The sequence below is a fragment of the Aedes albopictus genome, chromosome 2 (genome assembly GCF_035046485.1).
Source record: "Aedes albopictus strain Foshan chromosome 2, AalbF5, whole genome shotgun sequence".
NCBI classification, from domain to species: domain Eukaryota; kingdom Metazoa; phylum Arthropoda; class Insecta; order Diptera; family Culicidae; genus Aedes; species Aedes albopictus.
Genome location: NC_085137.1, coordinates 30,235,800 through 30,260,071, shown reverse-complemented (window position 1 = coordinate 30,260,071; position 24,272 = coordinate 30,235,800). Strand labels below are relative to the sequence as shown.

Genomic DNA, 24,272 nt, shown 5'->3' with positions numbered 1-24,272 from the left:
TCCCTTTTTCTCGAATCGAGCGTGTGCACAGGTCACGGACTGTGATTCCACTGTGGAGATAGGCATGCGGTCATAAATTATGATTGCTGCTGCCGCAGCTAGCGACCTTTATCTGACGAACGGTGTGAGTGTCCTTGTTCCCTGTGTATCCCTTCTTTCCGGACGGCTTATGCTGGCACGGGACCACTAATGACAAGCATAATTGTTCGTGTGTTACATACGGCCAAATATTGCTTTCAGCATTAGTAACGGTTTTGCACCCTCTTGGAGTTTCACTACGATCCGGGGCAGAAGGTCAAGATTGTTTTCTGGAAACATATTTTCCAAAACCTAATTGGACACAGAAGTTTTCGGTTTAGTGAAACAAAATTATAAGGCTCTGTCTATGCGTTACACTATAATAAACTGAAAACCTGAACAAATAAATAATACAAAACTAACAATGAGAAATAGATGTTCTCTCCAAAACTATTCAACTTGACTGTATGAAATATGTTCTTCTTCTTGGCGTAACGCAGAGCAAAGTCTGCTTCTCAGCTTAGTGTCTTACAGGTACACTCCCGTTCAAAAGTTTGGGGTCACCCCCTCAAAAACATGTCATTTTTTTAGGCCTATATCTCCTCCAATTTGCGTCCGATTTCAAACCCCTAGGTTTCATTCAAAAGATAATAAGTCAAGGAAACTTTGAACATGATGTAAAAGAAACTTTTTCAAAAAATTTTGTATGTAAACTTAACCCTGAGTTGCCAAATTTTCTAAAAAAATGAATATAAACTTACGGCAGTGTCGCTGGAAGTTGGGTCGACCAAATTTTAAGATGAGAGCGGTAATATGAAAACATGGAAAAGTGATTTGGTGATATCTTCGTCATCTATAGTTCAATTTTAATTATTTTTGGCTCATTTCAAAGATAATTAACTAAATTTACGTTTGATGTCTTCAACTTAACGTATATAAGGATTTTTGTATATAAAAATGTTATGTAAAGTTGGCACATTTTACCACGCTTCAAAAAATGAGGCAACTTTACGTTAAGTTTTAGTATGTAAATTTCAACAAATATGTGTGGTTCAATGTCTATGCAGTAAGTATCATTCATTTTGTTTCAAATAAGCCAAGAAGAATTAAAATTGAATGAAAGATGACAAAGATATCAACAAATCACTTTTCCATGTTTTACGACAGTGACCCCAAACTTTTGGCCGATAAGGCATTTTGAGGGGTGACCCCAAACTTTTGGTCGATGACATCAAGGATTAATTTACTTATTACCTTTTTTCTAGATTTTTTTGCTAAGTTCTGTAAAAAGCAGTTGAAAGCTAATAGAAAATGGGTCATATTACCGCTCTCATCTTAAAATTTGGTCGACCCAGCTTCCAGCGACACTGCCGTAAGTTTATATTCATTTTTTAGAAAATTTGGCAACTTTGGGTTAAGTTTACATACAAAATTTTTTGAAAAAGTTTCTTTTAAATCATGTTCAAAGTTTCTTTGACTTATTATCTTTTGAATGAAACCTAGGGGTTTGAAATCTGACACAAATTGGCGGAGATATGGGCCTAAAAATATGACAAGTTTTTGAGGGGATGACCCCAAACTTTTGAACGGGAGTGTAAGTATACCTCGATTTAGCGGACATTTCAATTTTTGAAATGTCTATAAAATCGAATTTTACATATGATTGAAGCAACAATTTTTATTTTATTTTTATTTAAATTTTATATCAAAATGTGCCAAAACATATACAAACTGCATGAAAATTGAGTTTTCGATAAAAAGGCTCGAGGTTTTTGACATATATTAGTAGTTCTCGCTAAGTAACGAATAAATCACTATCTCACTATTTTGTTACGATCGAAATCTTTTGTCCAAAACTATGTACGGTTGATTGAAAAGTCAATATTTTGAGCAATGGATTATTTAACGTTATTTGCATAAATGTACCAAAAAAAATAAAAAAAAACAGAAATTTACTTAGGGTTTCCTTTAAAAAAACTCTCTGAGGATTTACTTATCCTGGAATTTCTTAACGTATTGATTCATAAATTCCTCCAGGGATCCCGTCTGAAATTCCTCAAGGGGTTCGGAAATTTAGAGATTCTTGACAAGCACTTGATAGAGCATGGTTACTGGTTATGCTATATTTGCCGAACGATCTTTTTGTATGAGTAGTGTAGTCTGCTCGGTTGCCTTTTGTTACGATTCTGAGGTACGACGGTCTCCGAATAAAACTTCATATCACTATGCTACAGAAAATTTAAGAAATCTTCCATGTGTTCCTCCAGAAGAGTTACAAAGAATTATTTAATGAAATTTGGCAAGAATTGCTTCAAGAATTTCTACATGATTTTTCTCGAATAGTTTCAGAGATTTTTTGAGAAATTCACCCAGGGATTACTTCAGAAATTCCTCTAGTTATTTATTTATTAATTTCTCTAGGCATTCGTTTGGAGAATCATTTGGAGATTTCTTTGGAAAATCTTCCAAAATACTTCAGAAATTCTTGTAAAACATCTTTCTATTTTTGTTTGCGGAAACTTGTCCGAGTATTCGGCCAAAAAATTCCTTACGGATTCTTTCAAAAAAATTTCCATGTATCTATTTGGAAATTTTCTTCACAGATTGTTTAGAAATTCTTTTTATTCTATAAATTTCACAAAGAAATCCTTCAAAGCATCATTCATGATTTACTTTTGAAATTCCTCCCCTTTTTTTAAAAAAAAAAATATGAATTTGAGTAGTAATTCCTCTAGGGATTCTTACAAAAATGCGTTCAAAGATTCTTTCATCTTTAGACATTTATTCAGAAATTTCTCCAGAGATTGAATGAAAATTTCTGTGATGCCTTCATAAGCTAGTTTTTAGAAAATGTTTCCCCCAGTGATATCTCCAGAAGTTTCAGAAAGATTTGTGTACGATTTTTTGTAGAAGTTCTTCCAGGGTTTTCTTCTTCAGAAAATCCTTCAGAGATTTACCTTTTTTTCGAGACTTTTCTAGATTTTTTCCGAACAATCCTACGGAAATTTGTTTAGGCATTCTCTCAAACGATCCCCCTAGGATTTATTTCAAAACTTTCTCCGGGGTTTGTTGAAAAACTGCTCTCGAGAGATTTTTTTTAATCTGAATTTCTCTCAGAAAAACTTCCTGGGATTTCTCTAGAAATTCCTCCAGGGACTCAAATGTGAGATCCATTCAGGAACTTTCGGCAGGGATTCCTGTAGAAACTTCCCTGTGGGTTTCTTCAGAAAATCTCCCATAGCTTTTATTATAAACTCGACTAGCAATTTCTTCAAAAATATCTCCAGATTTCCCTCCACAGATTTCTTTACAAATTTATCCATTACTTTGAAAAAAACTTCCACAGATTTTTCGATAATTCTTTCATGGACCCTATCCGTCCAAGGATTATTTTAAAAAAATCTTTCACGAGTTCCTAATAAAAACCTTCGGAAAACTGCTCATAGATTTACTTCAAAAATCCATCCAGGAGTTCCGAAAGAAATTCAGACAGAATTTTTTTCACAAAATCTTCTAGGGATTCCTTTAGATTTTAGAACGTCATTTTGAAACTTCTCCAAGTACTCCTTAAGAAAATCTTGCATGGATAGCTTCCAAAAATGTTGCATGGGTTCGAAAAATTTTGATTAGATTATCTCAGACATTCAGCTACGAATTTCTTCAGATGGCTTTAATAAAGATTCATTCAGATATTTTTCAAAGCATTCATCTAGAAAATCTTCCATGAATTTAAAAAAAAAAAATCAATGATTTATTTTTAGAATATGGTTCAAATTTTGAAGAAGTTTTGTGTTTCTGATTTTCAATGTATCAGAATCAGAAACTTAAAACTTCTTCAAAATTTTCTTAGAAGCTTTCTAAAGAACTGTCTCCAAGGATTGCTTTAGGAATTCTACAAAAGATTATTAGGGAAATTCCTTAAATTTATTCACATTCCTTCAGATATTGCTTCAAGACATTTCTCTTCCAAAAATAGCTCCAAGGATATCTTAAGAAAGTCTTAGGAAATCCTCCAAGGATTACTTCAGAAATTTTTCTACAGATTTTGCAGATTTCTACAGAGGTCTGTTATTGAAAGGCTAGAAGACACTCTTGCAGAGATTCCTGCAGAAATTGACACAGAGATATCATCAGAAATTACGCCAGGTATTTCTCTATATATTTTATCAGAAATTCCTCCAGGATTTCCCCCGAGCGTACCTCTTAGAATTCCTCTCTGGGTTTCTTATGGAGTTCATTAAAACAATGTTAAAGATTTTTATTTTGGGAATTCCTCCAGGATTTTTTTTTTTTCAAAAATATCTCAAGAGGTTTTGTTGGTTATTCCAACAGAAGTTTCTAGGTGTTCCTTCCGGAACTTCTTCAGAACATCTATCTATGAATTTTAAAAAATATTAATTTTTTTCCGGAAATTAATTAAGAATTTACTTCAGATTTTTTTTTTAAATTCTTTCTGAAATTTCTTAAGCCATACTTTCGGAATTATCTAGTTACTATGTTACTAGTATTTCTTCAGAAATTTCGGCAGGGATTTCTTCAAAAGTTGTTCCATGGATTCTTTAAGAAGTTGTTCCTGCAGTTTCTCAAGAAAGATTCCCCCGGGAATTCAACCTTGGGAGTGTGCACCTGAAGGGACGCTGAAATCGGGGAACCTTGGCTAATTAACCCTGATTCTACCATAACAGCACTGGAAATAATTTATCACACATCTTACAAGTAATCAGCCGAAGCATTACAATTACCTTTTTATGGAATTTGCTACAAATTTTGGAATTCAATCAGCAGGTATCTACCAAAAAATCTCAGGGATATAATACAATTCTCGATGAGGAAAGACATTAGAAATGTTGAAAAAAGTTTGTTAGAAAAAGTTGAGGGAAGATCTGGTGAATGGGCAGTTTGCATGCATCCGCCATTTCTTAAAGATCTCGACGAAGCCAGGGATATTTATTTAAAAAAAGTGAAGTATGAGATTACAGTAAATATATAGAATTAAGTATACCGTGAGGTATGCTTTGGCGCTAATTTGGGGGCTCCACAAAACAACTTATTGATAAGGAGTGCTCCGCGTGTCAAAAGGCTGAAAACCCCTGCATTATAAGCCATCATGATACAAACTGCAAGATTTAAACCGATTGAATATTTAAAAAAAAATACCATTAGCAAAATGTACATAACATCGAAGGTCCACTAAATCGAGGTATACCTGTAACTGAGAGCATCTTCTGCCAATGACCATTTTGCATGCGTATATCGTGTGGCAGGTACAAAGATAATCTATACCCAAGTAAGTCAAAGGAATTTCCTTTACGAAAAGTTCCTTGATCGACCGGGAATCGAACCCATCAACATCATGCTCAATACTCACGCCCTTACAGCTGTGGCTATATATGAGCTGTCACATTTACTCATGAAAGTATTGTATCAAGTCAACCAAGACAAACTTTTGGGGTCTCAAGTTAGCCTAATGGTTAAGGCTATGGATCGCCAATCCGGAGACGACGGGTTCGATTCCCGTTCCGGTTGGGAAAATTTTCTCGACTCCCTGGGCATAGTGTATCATTGTACTTGCCTCACAATGTACAAATTCATGCAATGGCAGGCAAAGAAAGCCCTTCAATTAATAACTGTGGAAGTGCTCAAAGAACACTAAGTTGAAGCGAGGCAGGCCAAGTCCCAGTGGGGACGTAGAGCCATAAAGAAGAAGAAGAAGAGAAACTTTTGAAACCTAAACACTTTCTCCGGACAAACACAAACTGCAACGGAGCATTGCTAAATCCCAAAACACATAAATCTAATCGAAATCCCGCCCCGAATCTGTACCGCGCATCACGCCGCATCCTTCCGGCTAAAATCGATTTGTCCCACGGTTTTTTGCTCGATCATCGGTAATAATATTTTTTTATGACTTTATTAGCGACAAACCATATCGACGACGACGACGCGCCTTCGTCTAATTTGCAAATTATAAATGTCAACAAAAAGGGCAACAGTTCCCTCGTGAATCCTTCTTCCATCCTTCCAGAGCCGCATACACATAGAGACGAAGTAAAAGTAGCATCAATTTCAACTGCATCATCGCTTTTTTCCTGTTCCCTGTCTTCCAACAAAGTGTGTAATGCAAGCACGTGAACAGCGACTATAAATGCACACGCATGAATTATGAGCACAAAAGGGGTTGGAAAAAAGCCAAACCGTGTCTAATTTTCACGGTTGTTGCCAAAGTAGAAAGACGATACAAGCATGTCAAGTATTAGCATATGAGAAAAATATATCCATGCAGTAAAGTAAGGGATGACTCTTGATAAAAAGTTACATATAGCTATATCCACTAGTGCTAATCCTTTTGACTATAATCAAACTATTGAATTGTAATCCTTCTTTTTCAAATATGTTTCCCAAACCGACCACCAGGAGTCCCAACACAGTCGCGTGAGCACACGCTAACTGTTCGAAACTGGTTGCTCCAGCGAGCCAGGTGCTGAACGCGCGAGAAATTCAAAAGACTGCAGCCAACGACTTCCACGCGATGGCAATCTCCACCGAGCACGCGGATTAAAACCGATTTAGTTTTTTTCGGTCCCGCCACTTCACACCCATCATCAACAGGAACGATTTGCATCATTTGATTTGCATTTTGCATGCAGCAGCGAGTCGCGCAACCCTGCACTGCACAATAATAACCGCCATCATCAAAATCCTTTTTAATTCCCACATTGTGATTCCGGCGGTTCGAGTCACGCGCGCGCGCTTCTAATCCGAAAGGTCCCGTGCCAAAACATCTGTTACGGTTTATTGAAAATCCCCGCCGAAATGATGCAAATCCCGCACGTCATGAACTTACCAGAACCTCGACTGTCGTCGGCTCCTTGGTCCCTCGGATGATGATGGTGCGAGGAGGGCGCCAGTGGAACCCGTGCGGGCCTCAGCAGTAGCTCCTGTCCAGGACTAATATCACATATCACTTCGAACCATTGCTGAAAAGGGGGCGGTAAGAAAAACAGTTGAATTCTTGGATTCGGATGCATCGAGAGCAGAACTCACATAACCGTCTTTGAAATACTGTTGCACATTCACGTCCCCCAGGCTGCCGGTGCTTCGGATGTTCCGGGACCAGTTGGCCGACTCGAGGGTGGCATCCAACCAACCGCGTAGATTCATATCCATAAACTGTTGGGGGGAAGAGAAGAGGAAGAGAGAGAATTAGAGGGCGCCATACTGAAGCGGTGCGGTTGGAATGGGAAACTGCTGGTTAGCGAAGACACCAACCGAACCGGGTGAAGTGGTATACAGAAAAAGTGATCTAGATATGCTTGAATTTGGCTTCGCTGAATAATAATCAATCACCGATTTAATTACAATTTTTAATGGTTTCGCGTGAAAATTAAATATGCATTTGGTACCGTGATTTCGGGCGAAATTGATCGACGAGAGGTCCATTTTTATTTATCAAAAATAACGCTTTAAACTTAAAACTGTTTGTGAAAAATGTTCATCATCTGGCTCAAAAGTTATTGAATGATGAGTTTACTTGTTTTACAGCCAATTGGTCACATATTTCTGTATAAAATTCAATATTTTCCGAAAGTGCCTGGTGACTTTCAAAGACACTTTCAAACTTTTGTTACCGTAGCTGTACCGCAAATGTAAGGGGCCGTACACAAATTACGTCACGCTTTTGGGGGGAGGGGGAGGTTTTACAGAGCGTGACGACACTCACAAAAATATTGAGGTCCCATAGAAAAAGTGTGACATAGGGGGAAGGAGGGGTTGAAAAAGGTCGATTTTTGCGTGACATAATTTGTGTATCACCCCTAATGAACATTCCAATGAATGTTTCTAACTGCCAAGTATTCGCTAAACCCGATTTTGTCATCAAAAGTCCTATAAATATTGAAATTTATGCATAAAATGGTACTTTTCCGGAAGTTATAACATATTTAGTATGGATATTGCATACTTTCAGACGTTTTCTTAAGATTTATTAAACTTCAAACTTAAACAACTAAAAATTTAGTAAACTTGTATAAATTTTACATAGCTTTTCGCATTCCGGGGTGGTTAATTCAGCAGGAAAAAATATTTTCTGCACTTACAAAAACATTTCATTGACTGATCAATTTCACGCCGAAATTAAAATTTTGGATTTTTTATTTCAAATGATATTTTTTGTAAAAAAAAAGGATTTGCAGTAGAATTTTCAACCTCGTTGACTGATGAAAACCATGGTCGTACTTGTTTTGAAGCATTAAATTTAACAATATCGATAAGTAGGGTCTGATACCATTTGGGCAGGTGTACCTCTTTTGGGCACTTACCGCCAGTGTTGAAAAATGCATTTCGTCACATCTAAAATCAATCACCTACAGCTCATTTTAGAAGCTGAACCTGAGAATATGGTATATGAAAAACTTGTACGGCTAGACCAGTTCTGTAAAAAAGTCACGGAAAAACCGATATATTTCGAGTATTTAAGGTAAATGTCACGGACTACCTTCGAAAAATGCCAGTGATTTTCACGGTGAATATCATTTGGTATTTTTTAAAGGTAGTCCGTGACATTTACCTTAAATATTCGAAAAATAGCGGGTTTTCCGGAACTTTCTTGTAGAACTGGTTTAGCTGCACAAGTTTTTCATATACCATATTCTCAGGTTCAGCTTCTAAAATGAGCTGTAGGTGATTGAATTTAGGTATGACGAAATGAAATTTTTAGCACTCCTTACCGCTATAACTAAATCAATTTCAAACCGATTGATTTGGATTTTTGTATAGAGCTAGGCACGTACAGTATCTAACTCTGTACAAAAATTCAAATAAATCGGTTTGAAATTGACTGAAATTGAGTGGTAAGTACCTAAAATAAGTACACCTGCCCAAATGGTACAATATCCTATTCAAAAACTATTCGCAAAAACTACAAAAAGTGATCAATTTCACCCGAAATCGGTATATGAATTGTTATTTCTTTTCTTGAAAATCCCTGAAGAACTTTCTGTATAATATTTCAAGGAATTGCGCAATCGTTAAAGAATTTCTGGAGAAACTTATTAAATAATCTCTGGAGATTGTGAAGAATTCACAAGTTAAAATTCACGAATAAAAAAAAATAAAACATTTCTGTAGAAATTACTAGTTACGTTTCTTGAGAAACTTATGGCAAAATAACTGGTAAAGTTATTAAGGTGAACTCTTGTTGAATTCCAAGATTATTTCAGATGCTACACTAGTCATTTCTCCGAAATTTCTCAAAAGGTTAGTTCAAAACATCTTGCGAGAATTGCTTCAGAAATTCTTTAATTAATTTCTTCAGAAACCCTCTAACGATTCCTTCAGAAAATCCTTCAAAGATTTCTCCAGACATTATCCAGATGTATTTGAAAAACACTGCATGGATATTGTTAGGTATCAAGTTATTTGAGTCACCCTAATGGTCACTCAGTGTCCAGCAGTAGTTGCCCTTTTTTTGCACATTATTTTTGCTATCTCCCTATCACTCCTATCACTAGAATAGGCAAACCACGATCAGCCGAAAAGGCCTTAAGCTCGGCAATATTCGTTTTCTACCTGAATGTTCTATACTGATCCTATACCTACATATAAGATAGCCAGAAATCAAACTAGAATTAGTCTGAAATACAACCCCAACCAAATCGCATCTACCGTGTTATTCGTTATAATAAAACAATGAGCAATAAAACGCGATCTTTTCGTTTCGAACCCAGTTCACCGCGTATAGTGTTTGTCGCGAATCCGAACAGATATTTTCAGACATAACTTCATGGATTCCTGCGAAAAATCCTTCAGTAATTTCTAAAGTATTTCCTTCAGACAATTTTGCAAAGAATACGCCAGGAATGCCCTCGAAAATTTTTCTGAAATCCATCAAGATTTCTAACATTAACAGTACCGTAAACCGGGTCAAATTGATCTTCGGGTCGAAATTGATCAGACGTTTTTCAGTTAGGTTGAGCATATTTTAAATAGTTTCCTTTCAAGCATCGTGCTGTTGGAAACCGATACTAAACGATATTTGCATGGAAACTCTTTGAAGTATGCATCATCCAACGGAAAATCGTCTGATCAATTTCGACCCGGAGATCAATTTGACCCCGGTTTACGGTACCTTTTAAAATTTTCGCTGAAGTTTTAAAAATATTACCTTAAAAATTAATTGAAGAACCTTTAATAAAGCCTTCCTTGCATTCCCCCCAAATTTTCCAAAAAAAACCTTTCAGAAAGTCTTCTACCGATTCCTATCGAAAGTTTTTCAGAACATCTGCCATGGATTTTTTTTTAGAAATTGCTCTAGAAATCACTTAAGAATTACCTTTAGAGGATCCTTCAAAACATTTTCCAATAACTTCCCAAGAAAAGCTTACATTGGTTTTCTCAGAAATTATTTCAAAATTCCGTACAAGAATTCCTTTAGGAATTAATCCTCAAAATTTTTCAAAAATGCTTTCAGCGATTCCTTTAGCAAGTTAAAAGTTTAGAGTTCCTTTAGAAATTTCTCCAAGGATTTCTATAGAAAGTCTTCTACAGACTCATTTGGGGTTTCTTCCAAAGTTTTCTTCAGCAATTCTTCCATATGTTCTTAAAAATTTTTCCTGAAGATTTCTTCAGAAATTCTTTATTAGATACCTTTATTAATTTGCTTTCCAAATTGTTCTTTGGATGTTTTCAGATGGTTTCCTTCGGAAAATCCATCGGAATTTTATTTATGTGGAAATTCTTTGAAAGATTCTTTCATAAATTCTTCCAGTATTTTCTTCGAAAAATCTTCCAGAGATTCATTCAGATATTGGTACAGGTATTTCTTCAGGCAGTACACCAGAGATTTGTTCAGGAATTGCTCTAACAGTTTCATTGAAATTTCCGCCAGAATGTGTCAAGAAACTTCTTCAGGTATTCATCCAGAAAATGCTGCAGTAGTTCCTCCAGAGATACCTTCAGGAGTTCATACAGAGATTCTTTCAGGATTTTCTCCAGATATTTTTCCATGTATTTTCGCAGAAATTTCTCCGTCATTTCCTTTAAGGATGACTCTAAGAATTTCTCCGCGGATTCTTTCAGGAATTCATTCAGAAATGTTTCCTAGGACTTTCTACAAGTATTCTTTAAAAAATTTCTCAAGAGTTTTTTTAAAGCTTCACAGAAGCTTATCCAAGGGTTTTTTTTTTCAAGTTTCCCTATAGGAATTCCTTCAGAAATATGTCTATAAACTACTTCAAGAATACTTTCAGAAATGCTTTCAGTGATTCCTTCATAAAATCCAAAGTTCAGAGTCCCTGCGGGAATTTTTGCACGGATATCTTTAGAAAATCTTTTCTGGAAAAATTTTCTCAAAGATTACTTGATAAAGTTTTCTACAAATACCGCCAACGGCTTTTCCGAGGAACTCCTCCAGGAATTTCTCTAGGAAGTTTTTCAAAACTTTCTTCTGATTCTTTCAAAAATATTTTCAGAGACTTCTTCAGAGCTTAAGAAACTCGTTCCGAAAATTTAGTGCGGGATTACACCAATAGTTCTTGGATTTTTACATGAATTCACCGTATAAAACATGTTTTAAAAATTCCTACAGACAAATATTCAGGGGTCTTCTAAGACAAATATTCCTGAAAAAATTCCTGAAGAATCTTTTTAAAATACCTCCTTGATTCCCACACAAAAATCATGAGAAACTTCTTGTGGAATTCTTAAAGTAATTCCAAGGAAAAATTGCTTTAGATATTTCTGGAAGAATTTCTGCATACACTAGAGTAATTTATAAAGAAATCTCTTCAAAAATGTCCTGGAGAAATTTCTGATAAAATCTTCAGATGAACAACTGGAGACATTTCTGGAGGAAATCACAGAAGAATTCTTTTTACAATTTTTTGGAGATAATTACATAAAAATCCCTAAAGGAAAATTCCTGAAGAAGAAATTTTTGAAGAAAATCCTACAGAAGCAAAAAAACATCCCGGAAACATATTTTAGAGAACTTATTGATGAAATTCAGAAAAAAAAACTTTGAAAGAATACCTGGAAGAACAAGAGAACCCCCTGCAGGTATTCACAAAAGGATTTCTTGATTAATTATTTAAAAATATTCAAGTGTTCTAACCATCACACCAGGTTCGTTCCACTCTTTGGAGAAGTGTCTGAAGCATCACCGAAAGAAAAAATGATTAAAGAATCCCTGAAGTATGGTCTGAATTAACCCTAAGCATTCCCTGGAGGAATACCTGCCGAAACACTGTAAAAACTCAATAGAAACTCCAAATTTCTGAAAGATCTCCTGGAAAAAATAATCAGCGTTTCTATAGAAACCCCTAGACATTTTTTTTTTTTTTTTTGAAAAATCTCTGAGATAATCTCCAAATCTCGGTCAAACATTTCCAGGAATTGCGTCTTTTGAAGAAATCTGCAGAAGAGCTCTTTGAGAAACGTACTGGGAAAAACTTGAAAATTAGAAGACACATAATGTTGATTAATTGGCAAATTGAGAAATGAAATTCTGGAAAAAATTGCATCTGGTGCGAAAGAAACCCTTGGAGAAATTTATAGAATTCTAGAGAAATTTCGAGAATTCTAATAATATTTCTGAGGAAAGCTAAACTGTTCAAAGAGAGATATTACGAAAAAAATAATGAAGCACTATAGCTGCACAATATAGTTATAGTGGAACACTACAAATGCGTAATAATTTAGGACATCACACTTGGACAAATACAACACAGAACAGAAATTTTGCCCTGTTACCCTATTGCATAACAATTTCCGATGACAGGATGACGAGGTTTCATTAATGTTGTTGGTCCATCAGTCAATCCTGTAATCGTATTTTCTCTGGCAGGTTGCCTTTAGTTCGCAGCATTAGTTGCTTTCATAGCTTGACTTTGGTCTGGGAATTTCTAATCCTAAGGAGGCATACTGAATCAAATTTAATTATAAGACGTCTTCACTTTGATGTCTCTGTTGGGGAAGTCTTCTAGTTAATTTCAGAGCACGAAATGACCTAAATGTATGCCATCAATAAGAGACAGATGATATCTCAAAATGCTCTATTACTCCAGAGCACTAGAAATGTGCATTTTTCTTGGGAAAATATTAACAGGTTAAAATAGCACACGTAACACAAAAATAAAACTTGTAACAATGATAGAATACATGCACAAACTTCCGTAGCAATACTTGAAAGAGTTTCCTTAATAAGCACTAAATGAATCCCAGAAGGTATTTCTGAACGAGTTTCAGAAGAAACTCCCCGGGTAGAAGAAAATAACTAACGAATATCAAATTTTGCCATCAAAAATGAATAGCTGAATGACAAAATTTGTTATTGGTTTGTTGGAAATAAGAGCTAAAAGAACAAAAATAATAACTGACTTTGTACCGGAAAATAACTCAATAATAACTAATTTTGTCTTTATAAGAACAAACCAAGGACAAAATATTTCAAAGTGGAGAAAAACTGAAAAAGTTATTATCGAGTTATTGAGAACATAATAAAAAACACAATAAGTTATTTCAAATAAGATCATCATAATAGGACGCAATCAGTGAAGTACTAGATTGAAAGTAGTGAGCTGGATTTTTGTATGGTGAGATGATCAGTTCTCCATTTCTGCAATGAAATGGTGCAAACAACGTGGGTTATGTGGTTTCTTTCCTAATTTAATGCTGTTTGAGCAAAAGTTTGGGTAACTGTGTTGTTGAAGTTGCAAGAAATAAATAATACAACAACACAGTTACCCAAACTTTTGCTCAAATAGCATCAAATTAGTCAAGAAAACATATAACCTACGCTGTTTGTACCATTTCAATACAGAAATGGAGAAGTGATCATCTCACCATACAAAAATCCAGCTCACTACTTTCAATCTAGTACTTCACTGATTGCCTCCTATTGTAAATTTTTTTCTTATGATTGGAAAAAAAACTGTATTGTGAGATCTGAAATGATTTGCCCTTGGTTTGATCTTATAATAACAAAATAAGTTATTGTTTACTTTTTTCTGGAATAAAGTGGGATTTATTTTTTTTTGTTCCTTTAGCTCTTATTCCTAACAAACCAATAACAAAATTTGCTCTTTATCAATATTCTATTTGAAATAAAATAAATACTAAATAACTCATCAATAACAAAGCAAGTTAGGATTGCTAAATATGCAATTAGGATGCTATTTTACTAAGAATGCTAAGAATAACTTATTTTGCTATGATTGCATATTTTGTTATTATTCAGTTATTTATTGTTATTCAATAATAACTCAGAAATAACAAATTTTGCAATGATAATATTTTCTGTTCTTAGCGAGTTATTTAGGTTATCCATAAATAACATAAGAATGATAAAATGAGATATGATGGCAAAATTTGTTATTATTTTGTCCTGGGTTTGTTCGTCGCCTCTACCCAGGTCGTGGACTAGTTTCAAGATGAATGTTTTGAGGATTTTTTTGAAAAAAACTTCCTAAGAATATCAAAGGAAACATCCTGCAGGAGCCCATATAGCCGAGGCGGTAAACGCACGGGTATTCAGCATGACCATGCTGAGGGTGACGGGTTCGATTCCCGGTCGGTCCAGGATCTTTCCGTAAAGGAAATTTCCTTGACTTCCTTGGGCATAGAGTATCTTCGTGCCTGCCACACGATATACACATGCAAAATGGTCATTGGCAGAGGATGCTCTCAGTTAATAACTGTGGAAGTGCTCATAGAACACTAAGCTGAGAAGCAGGCTTTGTCCCAATGAGGACGTTACGCCAAGAAGAGAGAGAGATCCTGCAGGAGTTCCGGAAATAATCTTTGAAGGAATCCCTGGATAAATTTTCACGGAAATACTAGGACAGGAATGCATTTCATAAGGATGCAGGGGCAATCTTTGGTGGAATTATTGCATGAATCATTCTAGGGAATTCTGCAAGAATCCTATACAACAAAATAATGGATCCTGAAAGTATCCCTAAAGGTACTCAGGTAAACATTAAGCACTTAAATAAGCCGTCTTCTTTTTCTTCTTCTTAATGGTTCTGCGTTCCCACTGGGACTTGGCCTGCCTCTTTTCAGCTTAGTGCTCTGAGCATTTCCACAGTTATTAATTGAAGGGCTTTCTTTGCCTGCCTTTGCATGAAATTGTATATTGTGAGGCAAGCACAATGATACACTATGCCCAGGAAAGTCGTAAAAAGTACCCAACCATAACGGAAATCAAACCCGCCATCATATTGGCGTTTACACAAGGATTTTTTGTAAGCAATTCATTAGATTTTGAAATATCTTTCTCAAGAAACTTCCAGCCATTTGCATTTCAAAAAATAAATCAGAAAGTCTGATTCCCAAAACTGTCTGAAGAAGTTTTTCAAAACATACTGATTTTGTTTTAATTAGTTTTTTTAATCTAAAAATAAACTAGGATTAATTTTTTGAGATTCTCAGAAAATCTGCAAAAAATATTCAGGATTTCTTCAAGACAAGATTTTTAAGAACTCCTGCTAGAATTTGTCAGCAGCTATTTCAGATATTCCAAGCCAACCACACCAAGGACAATGACAAAATTACGGAACCAACTGAATAATCAGACCGACATTCATCGTAATCCCAGCATGATGACTAGTGCGAGTATCCCAAGCGATGACGACAACGTATCGAATCCGATTACGAATGATAGCTCACGTCCAGTCGCGTCTGTTCCCAGCAGCGGTGCGGTGATGATATGCACCGAAGCAATATGGGAAACTCCTGAACAGCGATGTGCGGGAAGGTGGTAGAGGGTTGCCGACTGAAAAGCGGAAACATTTTACGATTCAGTGTATTCATTGTTATTGTGGAAGATCACGTACAGAGATCATCTTTCTTCGTCTGCTCAGCAGAGCCAAGTGCTCTGCGAACGGGACCTCTGTCTATTAGTGCAAACTCACCGGTGCGGCGTGGAGGAGGATGCTGCGGCCAACCAACGTCGTTGTCGTCGCCTCGTCCCAAGAAGTGCACGCATGCGGATCTTGGACGTGCCAAAATCCCAGTCCGTTTTTTTCACACTCTCACCTTTTTTAGCAATAAACGGGAAGAGAATAGCCTTCGAAGATGCGTCCAGCTGATCCAGATCCAGATCTTTGAAGCCTTTGTGTGACGCCTGTTGTAATGCTGCTTTTGTTGCACCGGAATCGTCCGTCGGTCTGAGGAAGAAGAAAGGTCCATCGAGGAAAGGTGCAGCAACAGTATGTGTAAGAGTGGATCATTAACGGAAAGAAGGAGGATCGCATTGGTGGGATTATCTCCGGGCATTTGGCACCCGGGTTTGCCTTCTATCAGCGATGATGACTGGGAGGTTGTAATCCGGTTGTTGTGCGATTGAATAAAAATTTAATTTTCTCTTGAAATGGGATTAGCAGTGGACAAATTTTCGGGCTCTGACCGGGTAGGAGAAAGAAATGCATTACGTTTTACCGGGTGATGGACCTTGGGTTCGGTGACGAATGCTGATGATGTTGCTGATGACAATGATGTCCGATAGGATCTCTCATTTGTCTGTACGTGATTACACAAAAGAAAACATTTTCTTAGATTTGAAAAACGGCCGAAAAGTGTTTCTTCATAGGCATATGCATGGCAACGATTCTTGGAAGATTTGAAATCGATTGCAAGTGGAATGTTTGCGTAGGAAAAATGTACTTTGATGGTAACGCAACATCTTAGGTCTGCAAAGCTCGGTTCAATACAGTGATAGACATTCGTTTAGCCGAGACCAAAAAAGTGTCAGGAAACCCATACAAAAGATTTTATGGTAAAACTTTTTTATCGTAGTGATAGTATATCTAGTACTGTTTTATAGAAATGTGATACATCGCACTCACATATACACTTAAACAAAAACGAGGGTAAAAACCCTTAAAATGTCATTTTTTGCCTAGACATTCGTTTAGCCGAGGTAAATGAAAAATTGATTTTCAATAGTTTTTTTTGCAATTTCGTGAGTATATTTCAATATATACTCCAAGGCATTTAGTTTATGACGTGTTAGCAAGATAATTGACCTTAAAAGTTTATTTATTTGTGAAATTCAGAGAAATGTTAAAAAAAAGTCCCGATAAGGAGAAGTGACGATAAACAAATTTATTTAAAAAAAATGATTTCTGTAAACACTCAAACGTAAGCTAGATTAGCAGTTTTGAAAATCTGGCACAGAATTATTGTTAGAAATGTTCAAATTATTGCATAAAATGTCATGAAAAAATTAAATATACTAGTTTTTGGTTGCTTAAACTTTAAAATAGGATTGATAAAAGCTAAAATAAATAGTTTTGCATTGAAATAAAGACGAAGTGAAGTGAAGTAAACCTGTTTGATACTAGCATTACTAAATGAGTTAGAAGACTGATAAGTGAAGGAACTGCAAGTAGTGTCAGAATTGTTGTACCCTGTTTATTTAAAAGCAGATGCTCATACAAAAATGCAAGATATGGTCAAACAATTGGCTTATTTCATTCAATCTGAAGAAATATATTATAAATGAGTCTAAGTTGTGATCCAAATTCATTTTTAACATGATTTATTTGAAAAGAATGTCTAAATTATGAAACAAGTAGTTCATGCTAGAAATTTGAAAACTTTCGGTGCCATTGCTCGAAATATGAGCCGTCCAATGCATGTTATTTCAGCCAGAATACAGTCTAGAAGATATTGGGAGCTATTAGAAGACGTACACGCTGTGATTTATGCAAGTGAAACCATAATATTTCATCAAAACAATACTTAAATACGTGATTTTTTTATGGTTTGCGTTTATTTTTTTCTGTTAAAAACATTGTTTTTCGTAAATTTTCAACCCGCTTTGGTCATGAAACTTTCATTGCATTCTTTTGAAACACTTCCGATAAAAATAACTACATCAAATCTCAATTTGGAAACATTTACAATATTATGACATATTTATATGAGATGCATGCAAAATTAATATGGAAACATTTCCAAAAATGGCCTAATTCATGATTTACAAGTCGATCTATAATGCAGGTCACCATACAAAATGACTTTGTTGGATATTTTTCGAAATTTGTTAATTTTTTATTACGGAATTCTAAAAAATGTTCAATTCGGCTAAACGAATGTCTAGGCAAAAATTGACATTTGTAGGGTTTTACCCTCGTTTTTGTTTCAGTGTATATGTAAGTATGATGTAACACATTTCTATAAAACATTACTAGATAAACTATCACTACGATAAAAAAGTTTATTTTAATAAAATCTTTTGTATGAGTTTCCTGGCACTTTTTTGAAAATTTTTGGGCCTCGGCTAAACGAATGTCTATCACTGTATATATTGATGACTCTTTAAAAAATACGAAAGTTTCACACATGGTTTCAAGTTTATCAGAATATTCAAAAAAAAACTTGAACATATTGTGACTTATACGACCTTTCTTCTGATGCAAGACTATTGCAGTACCTCCAAACTGAGACAGAATCCTCCTCTCTCCTTAGTAGTTAATTAGCATTTCCACAGTTATTAACTGCCAATGATCATTTTGTACGTGAATATTTATCGTGTGCAATTTATGCCCAGAGCAGTCAAAGGAACTTAAGTGTACACACGGAGAGTTTTATAGTGAAGAAATATAAGGTTTTCAAACCTTATAAAACAGTATCTCTCAACCGATATTTACACGTTCCACAGAACCACACTGGACGAAAAATTGAAAAGCTTGTAGCATAGCATAGCATAGCATAGCCGACCGTACACATCCTGGGGTGGCTGTCGATAGAGACGTTTAATGCGCCAGAAAAGTTGCCTGGGACTTGACAAACCTTTCATTTAACGAACTCTCGACACCTGGCCAGGTCCTTACGATCAGCGGGGATGGGAAGGAAATGTTGGTTAGATATCTACTCAGAATGTGTCCAAGAACTTGGCCCACTTCATAGATATCTAGAGTTGGAAATTGGATAGGGTTTAATGGGGTGCTTTCCTTGGTGAAAAAGCGTATAAGAAATTGTTATGGTTCAATCATTTACCTGGTTACCACTGAAAAAGTAAACATTACCATTTAGCAAGTCGCACAAGTTTCGTAGGCAGTACAGCCCTAGACCATAGTTATGAGGATTGCCTCATTTCCGTCGGATACCAAAAAAAAAGATTGGAGACTTATCTCTGACTTCTCGACAAGACTGACACAATTCTCCAACAGTCGAGAGTTGTACTGGCCTCGTCCTTGCGACTGCTGAGGAATATGGAAGGATGGTTAATTAGACACCAAAGAAGATGTAGAAAGTTCTACGACCTCTCAGGCCTAGGTGTCAAGGGGATATGGGTGTTGTTCTAGGTGAAGATAGTGGAAGGGTACTCTAAAGGATGCGGTTGGGCAACGTTCAGGAACACAGGTAGACCAAGAGCAGTGGATGTTCAGAATTGGTCCAGAAGCACTCTTCATTTTGTCACGGACGGTTGAATCACTGTGAAACACTTCCCGGACGTGCGGTTGCGAAGCACACTTTCGACAGATTTCGTTACCGGTATCCCATTTAGTTCGGTAGAGCCAGAGCCATGGCACGATGCAACCATACACGACGATTTATCTCTTGACCGTGGAACTAATTGACATTTTCTTCATTAATTATTCTTATAACAGCCCTTAAATCAAAAACTCGCGGAAGCGAAAAAAAATGACAGCGCAAAAATTAAACACCCGCACGCGCTCGCGAACTGCTGCGATCCTTCGGTAAAAATTGAAAAAGCTTGTAATATAGAAATTTTGTCTAATTGTGTTAATAAATAACCTTTTAGAGTCTCAGATAAAGGTCTCAAACGAACCGAAACGTTGAGCAAGATAAAATAGCAATATTTTTGTCAACACTGGAAAGCCATCCTCCTAGAGTATGAATTCAACTATTGAAAAGTAGTCAACATCTTTTCTAACCATCCATAACTGATCCGGCACCAAACTAACCACTAACTACCATCAAACATGCTCAACTTTCTATAAACATATCGCCTATTTACACCCGTACAATCCTCCCAATTGATGACATCCCAAAAACCCGCACAAATGCATCCCTTTTCCTTAGTCTCTATAACAAACCACAACCGTTTCGTCGCTTTTTTGTCGCTTCATTGCCAATCCGCAGACAAAGCAAATTTCAGTCGCTGCCCAGGCTCACACAGCTATACCCGAAAAGCGGATTGCAACAATGTGGCTAAATTTTTCGGCCACTTTCGCACTCCTTCCACTAAACTGCCATCAAACATGCGAGCTTTGTTGATTTTGCGGCTCAGAGCCGGGCCGGGACGATTGGCGATCGTTTACCGTTTCGGATTACCGAAATGAGCAATCAATATGTTGCGATTTTCGCTCTTTTGGTTGTCGTTGTCACACAGACGACAGAAGCGATAGGACGGACACCGGCCATAATCAGTGTAATCGATTTTGTCAAAATATCTTCCGGGTTCTTTTGGGATAGTGAAGATTGATGATGTAACCAGGTTGGGACCTCCAAGCAGCAATGCTGCATTTTCTGTAGGAAATTGAAAAGGATGAGACACTATTAGGATTGGATAGAACATCCTCAGCCATTCGGCAAGTTGTCAGGATGATTTAACGAAGTTAAGAATAATTGATTGTTGCTCTCAAGCAGTATGATCATCAATTTCAACTCCCGAAGCAGATGAAAAATCGTTTGTGGTAATGATGGTGTCGAAATGTTTGCTTCTCTTTCAGGCTGCTTTCTTCCCTTCGAAGGAGAAAGTTGAAGTTAAAAAGATACAAATTAAAATGCCTTCATGCGAATTGTCGTCTGCAACGTGTCATCCCAGGTAGATCCCTATTTTCCGAGCTAATAGGGATGATGTGGGCTGATGAGTTTCCTAGACAGCTTAATCGGATGTTCGTCGTCTCAGGCACAGGCAATCTCTCTTGTAAGAAGTATCGCCGGGTGTTACGATTGTAATCTTGCCGTCCGTTGTGCAAACACTTGGTCAGAAAATTGCTTCTTTTCGTCCTTTAGTGATTGATGAGCCAATCGAATACTTATCAAATGGTGCTTGATCTTTCGCTTGTGCTGATAAAGTTTTGTAATGTCCAACTCGAAGATTTCTCTTCCTAAATAACACATCAAATACAGTAGGACATGCATGCCAAAGTATTTACAATTAGATTAATAACGATCCAGTGAGTAAGCATTTTGTCTTCTCCTAGGAATCACATTCAAAGCAATTTACCGCAAGACTTTCCACTAATTTCGAGTGTCAAGGGATTATGGCAACTTTCATGCCTACCACGCTGGCACTGTCGCCAAGAACAAAAAACGAAACCAAAGACAATGCGTTCCCATTGCACAGATGAGTTCATCTAAGGAGAGGATCAATTTCGGGCGAACTTCAAAGACCATTTCTTCCGAATGTGGGTATGTACCTATGCACGAGATGAGGTGTGAAAAAAGTAATGATAATCCCGTCAGGAGGGTTTTACTTCACTAGGTAGCTCATTTTCATATTTCATTCATTGTTCTCGATTGGCCTGACTGCACTGCACAGCACATTGACTGGGTGAGAGGGGATGGAGAAAAATAGATACATAGGGGTAGAGCATATTAATGTTGCTTTGTTTGACTCTAGGGAACCCTTCTGAATGTGTCAATCATCGACTGGGATGCAGATCATTGTCACCAGCAGATCTTCTTTGGAAAGTTTTCGCAGATCTAAGCGAAATTCACACCCCTACCAATTGTAGAGGCCACATAGTGAAGCTGGTACACATTATACTTAAGAATCATATTGATACAATACAATTTCATGATAGAGAAGAAGCTTATTTTAAAATAGCTAGAAGTGAGCTTTATCCGGAAAATTACCAACTAAAACAAGAAATCAAAAAATGTTCGAACAGTGACAACTTAATTTGCTGGATCAAAAATGAAAACAATAATTACACTTATGACAGCGAATTCGAATCTCAATAATCTTGACCGGTGTTGAAATGGCAAAAAATCAATGCCATCCGCTTAGTCAGAGGCGTTATCCAAAAATGTTTTTCTACACAAATATTAATTATTAGTAAATAACAAAATCTTAGTGAATAACTGTGGTAGACGTAAAAACTTGAGCTATTTGAAGGCAAAGTACGTTTAATTGACAAATTAAGAGATAAATTTGTGAAAAAATTACCACTTGTTTTGGAGGGATTTGAGCCCTCTACTCCCAGTGTCGGTTGAGCTTTAATATTAACATTCTCAAAACAATTCGCTCACACTTGTTGTTGGTAGGCCGCGAGAAAGCGTGATAAAGTTGTGAAAGGCATACCCGATTAGGGCAGTGCTTCGAATCCAGTTTGACTAAAGCGCCAAATTAGCGATTCAGAGTCGTGGGTTCAAATCCCACCAAAATAAGTGGTAATTCTTTTACAAATGTATCTCTCAATGTGTCAATTAAACGTCCTTGCATTCAAGTTTTTACGTCTACCACAGTTATTCACTGAGATAGTGTTATTTACTAGGAATGACTATTTGTGTAAAAAAAATCTGTGTATCGCTTTTGACCGCATTGATCTTGTTTTAGTCAGATTTATTTGGTAATTTTGCTAATAAAGCTCACTCCTAGCTATTTATAAATTAGCTTCTTCCTATTGTATCACGTTGCACTATTGCAGAGCCTGCTTCTCCCTGGAGGAAGAAATTCTCGTCGGAATCCTGGGAAAATTATCTGGAAAAATCCAACCTTAGGAAAAATCCCTGAAGAAATCCAAGCAAGACTATCTAAAGGAGATCACGGAAGAAACGCCAGAAAATCGGGAGTTATGACGGGAGAAAATTCAAAGAATTATGAGAGAAATCCATGATGTGATCCTGAAAGAAATCCCAGCACAAGTCCCGGAAAGAACCCCGGGATAATTCCGAAAAGAATCCCTAACAGGAGAAATCCCGCGAACAATCCATGACGGAATCAATGAGTATTACCTCACTAACTCTAAAAAGAAACTCCTAAGAGGAATCAGAGGATACATCTAGGAAGGAATCTTATATGCATTCCTGGAGAAATCATTAAAAGATTCTCGAGGGGAAAAAAAAAACGGAAGAATCATTTAAGGAGTCGTTGGGAAAAATCTCTAAAGGAATCCCGGAAGCAATACAGAAGAACTCCTCGAAGGAATTCCTAAACTAGTCTCGAAAGCAATATACCAAAAGGAATTCCGGAAGAAATCCTGAAAGGAGTCCCGGGAATGTTCCTTGAAAGAGCATCGGTAGAAATCAATGAAGGAATTCAGGTGTTCTTCCCTGAAAAATTGAAAAAATCTCTGAATTAGTCAAGGGAGAAATCTCTAGAAGTAACCTGAAAAAATCAATAACAAAATCTCGAGAAATTCAATTAAGAAATTTTGCCAGGAAATCCTGAAGGAGTCCCGAAAGGATACCCGAAAGAAATCCTTGAGGAGAGCCCGGGGAAATTCACTGAAGGAATATCAGGAGAAAACCCAGGAAAATCAGGGAGCAAATTGAAAAAGGAATCTTTGTCGGAATCTCCGGAAAACTTCTTGACGGAAACCCAGGGGAAATTTCCAGAGAAACTCCGGGATAAACTTCTGAGAATGCCGCGGGAAATGAGGGATTCCTGGAAGAAATCTCTGGAGGATCTCTGAACGAAAACTAGGTGGAATTCTATTGAGGAGGACTCCTTGGAAAAATCGCTGAATTAATTTTTAGAGGAAACCCTAAAGGAAACCCGGGAAAACATGTAGGAATCCCGGGAGTTATCAATGAAGGAATCCTGGAAACCGATCCCGTGGAATCCCGGGAGAAAATCCAGAAGAAATCCTGGAGGTATATCAAAAGAATCTCAGGAGAAATCAATAAAATAATCCTCGAGAAAAACCCTAAAAGAATTCCGGTAGCGATCAATGAAAGAATCTCAGGAGGAATTCCTAGAAGAATTCCAGAAAGAAAAACCAGGAAGAATCTTGGACAAAATCCTGAAGAAATCCTGATGAAACATTGGAGACACCCCTGAAGAAAGCTCGGGAAGCATCAATAGAGGGAAAAAATCCGTAAGGAATCCCAGGGTGGGAAACGCTGTAAAAATTCCGGTAAATACCAGAAATAATCCTAGTATTATTATTATTATTATTATTATTATTATTATTATTATTATTATTATTATTATCTTTATTATCGAGACTTTCAGCTGGTGGCTGGTTCATCTTCGTAGAAATAATTCTTTAAAAAGATCACTGAGAAATTAATGCAAAAAATTTCGAAAGAAACCTCTACATGAATCCCGCGAG

At 36.6% G+C, this 24,272-nt stretch overlaps 1 protein-coding gene across 3 annotated transcripts in view; it reads right to left on the bottom strand.

Annotated features, from left to right (window-relative positions):
- LOC109402239 (transcription factor hamlet) overlaps positions 1-24,272 on the bottom strand; it is a 384,793-nt gene that overhangs the window by 78,306 nt on the left and 282,215 nt on the right. For all 3 annotated transcript variants that reach the window (XM_062849390.1, XM_062849389.1, XM_029864201.2), the window contains exons 4-5: positions 7,063-7,188; positions 6,863-6,995 (exon numbers count right to left, since the gene is read on the bottom strand). In XM_062849390.1, coding sequence (XP_062705374.1) covers positions 6,863-6,995; positions 7,063-7,188 — 259 coding nt within the window. The remainder of the gene's footprint in view (positions 1-6,862; positions 6,996-7,062; positions 7,189-24,272) is intronic.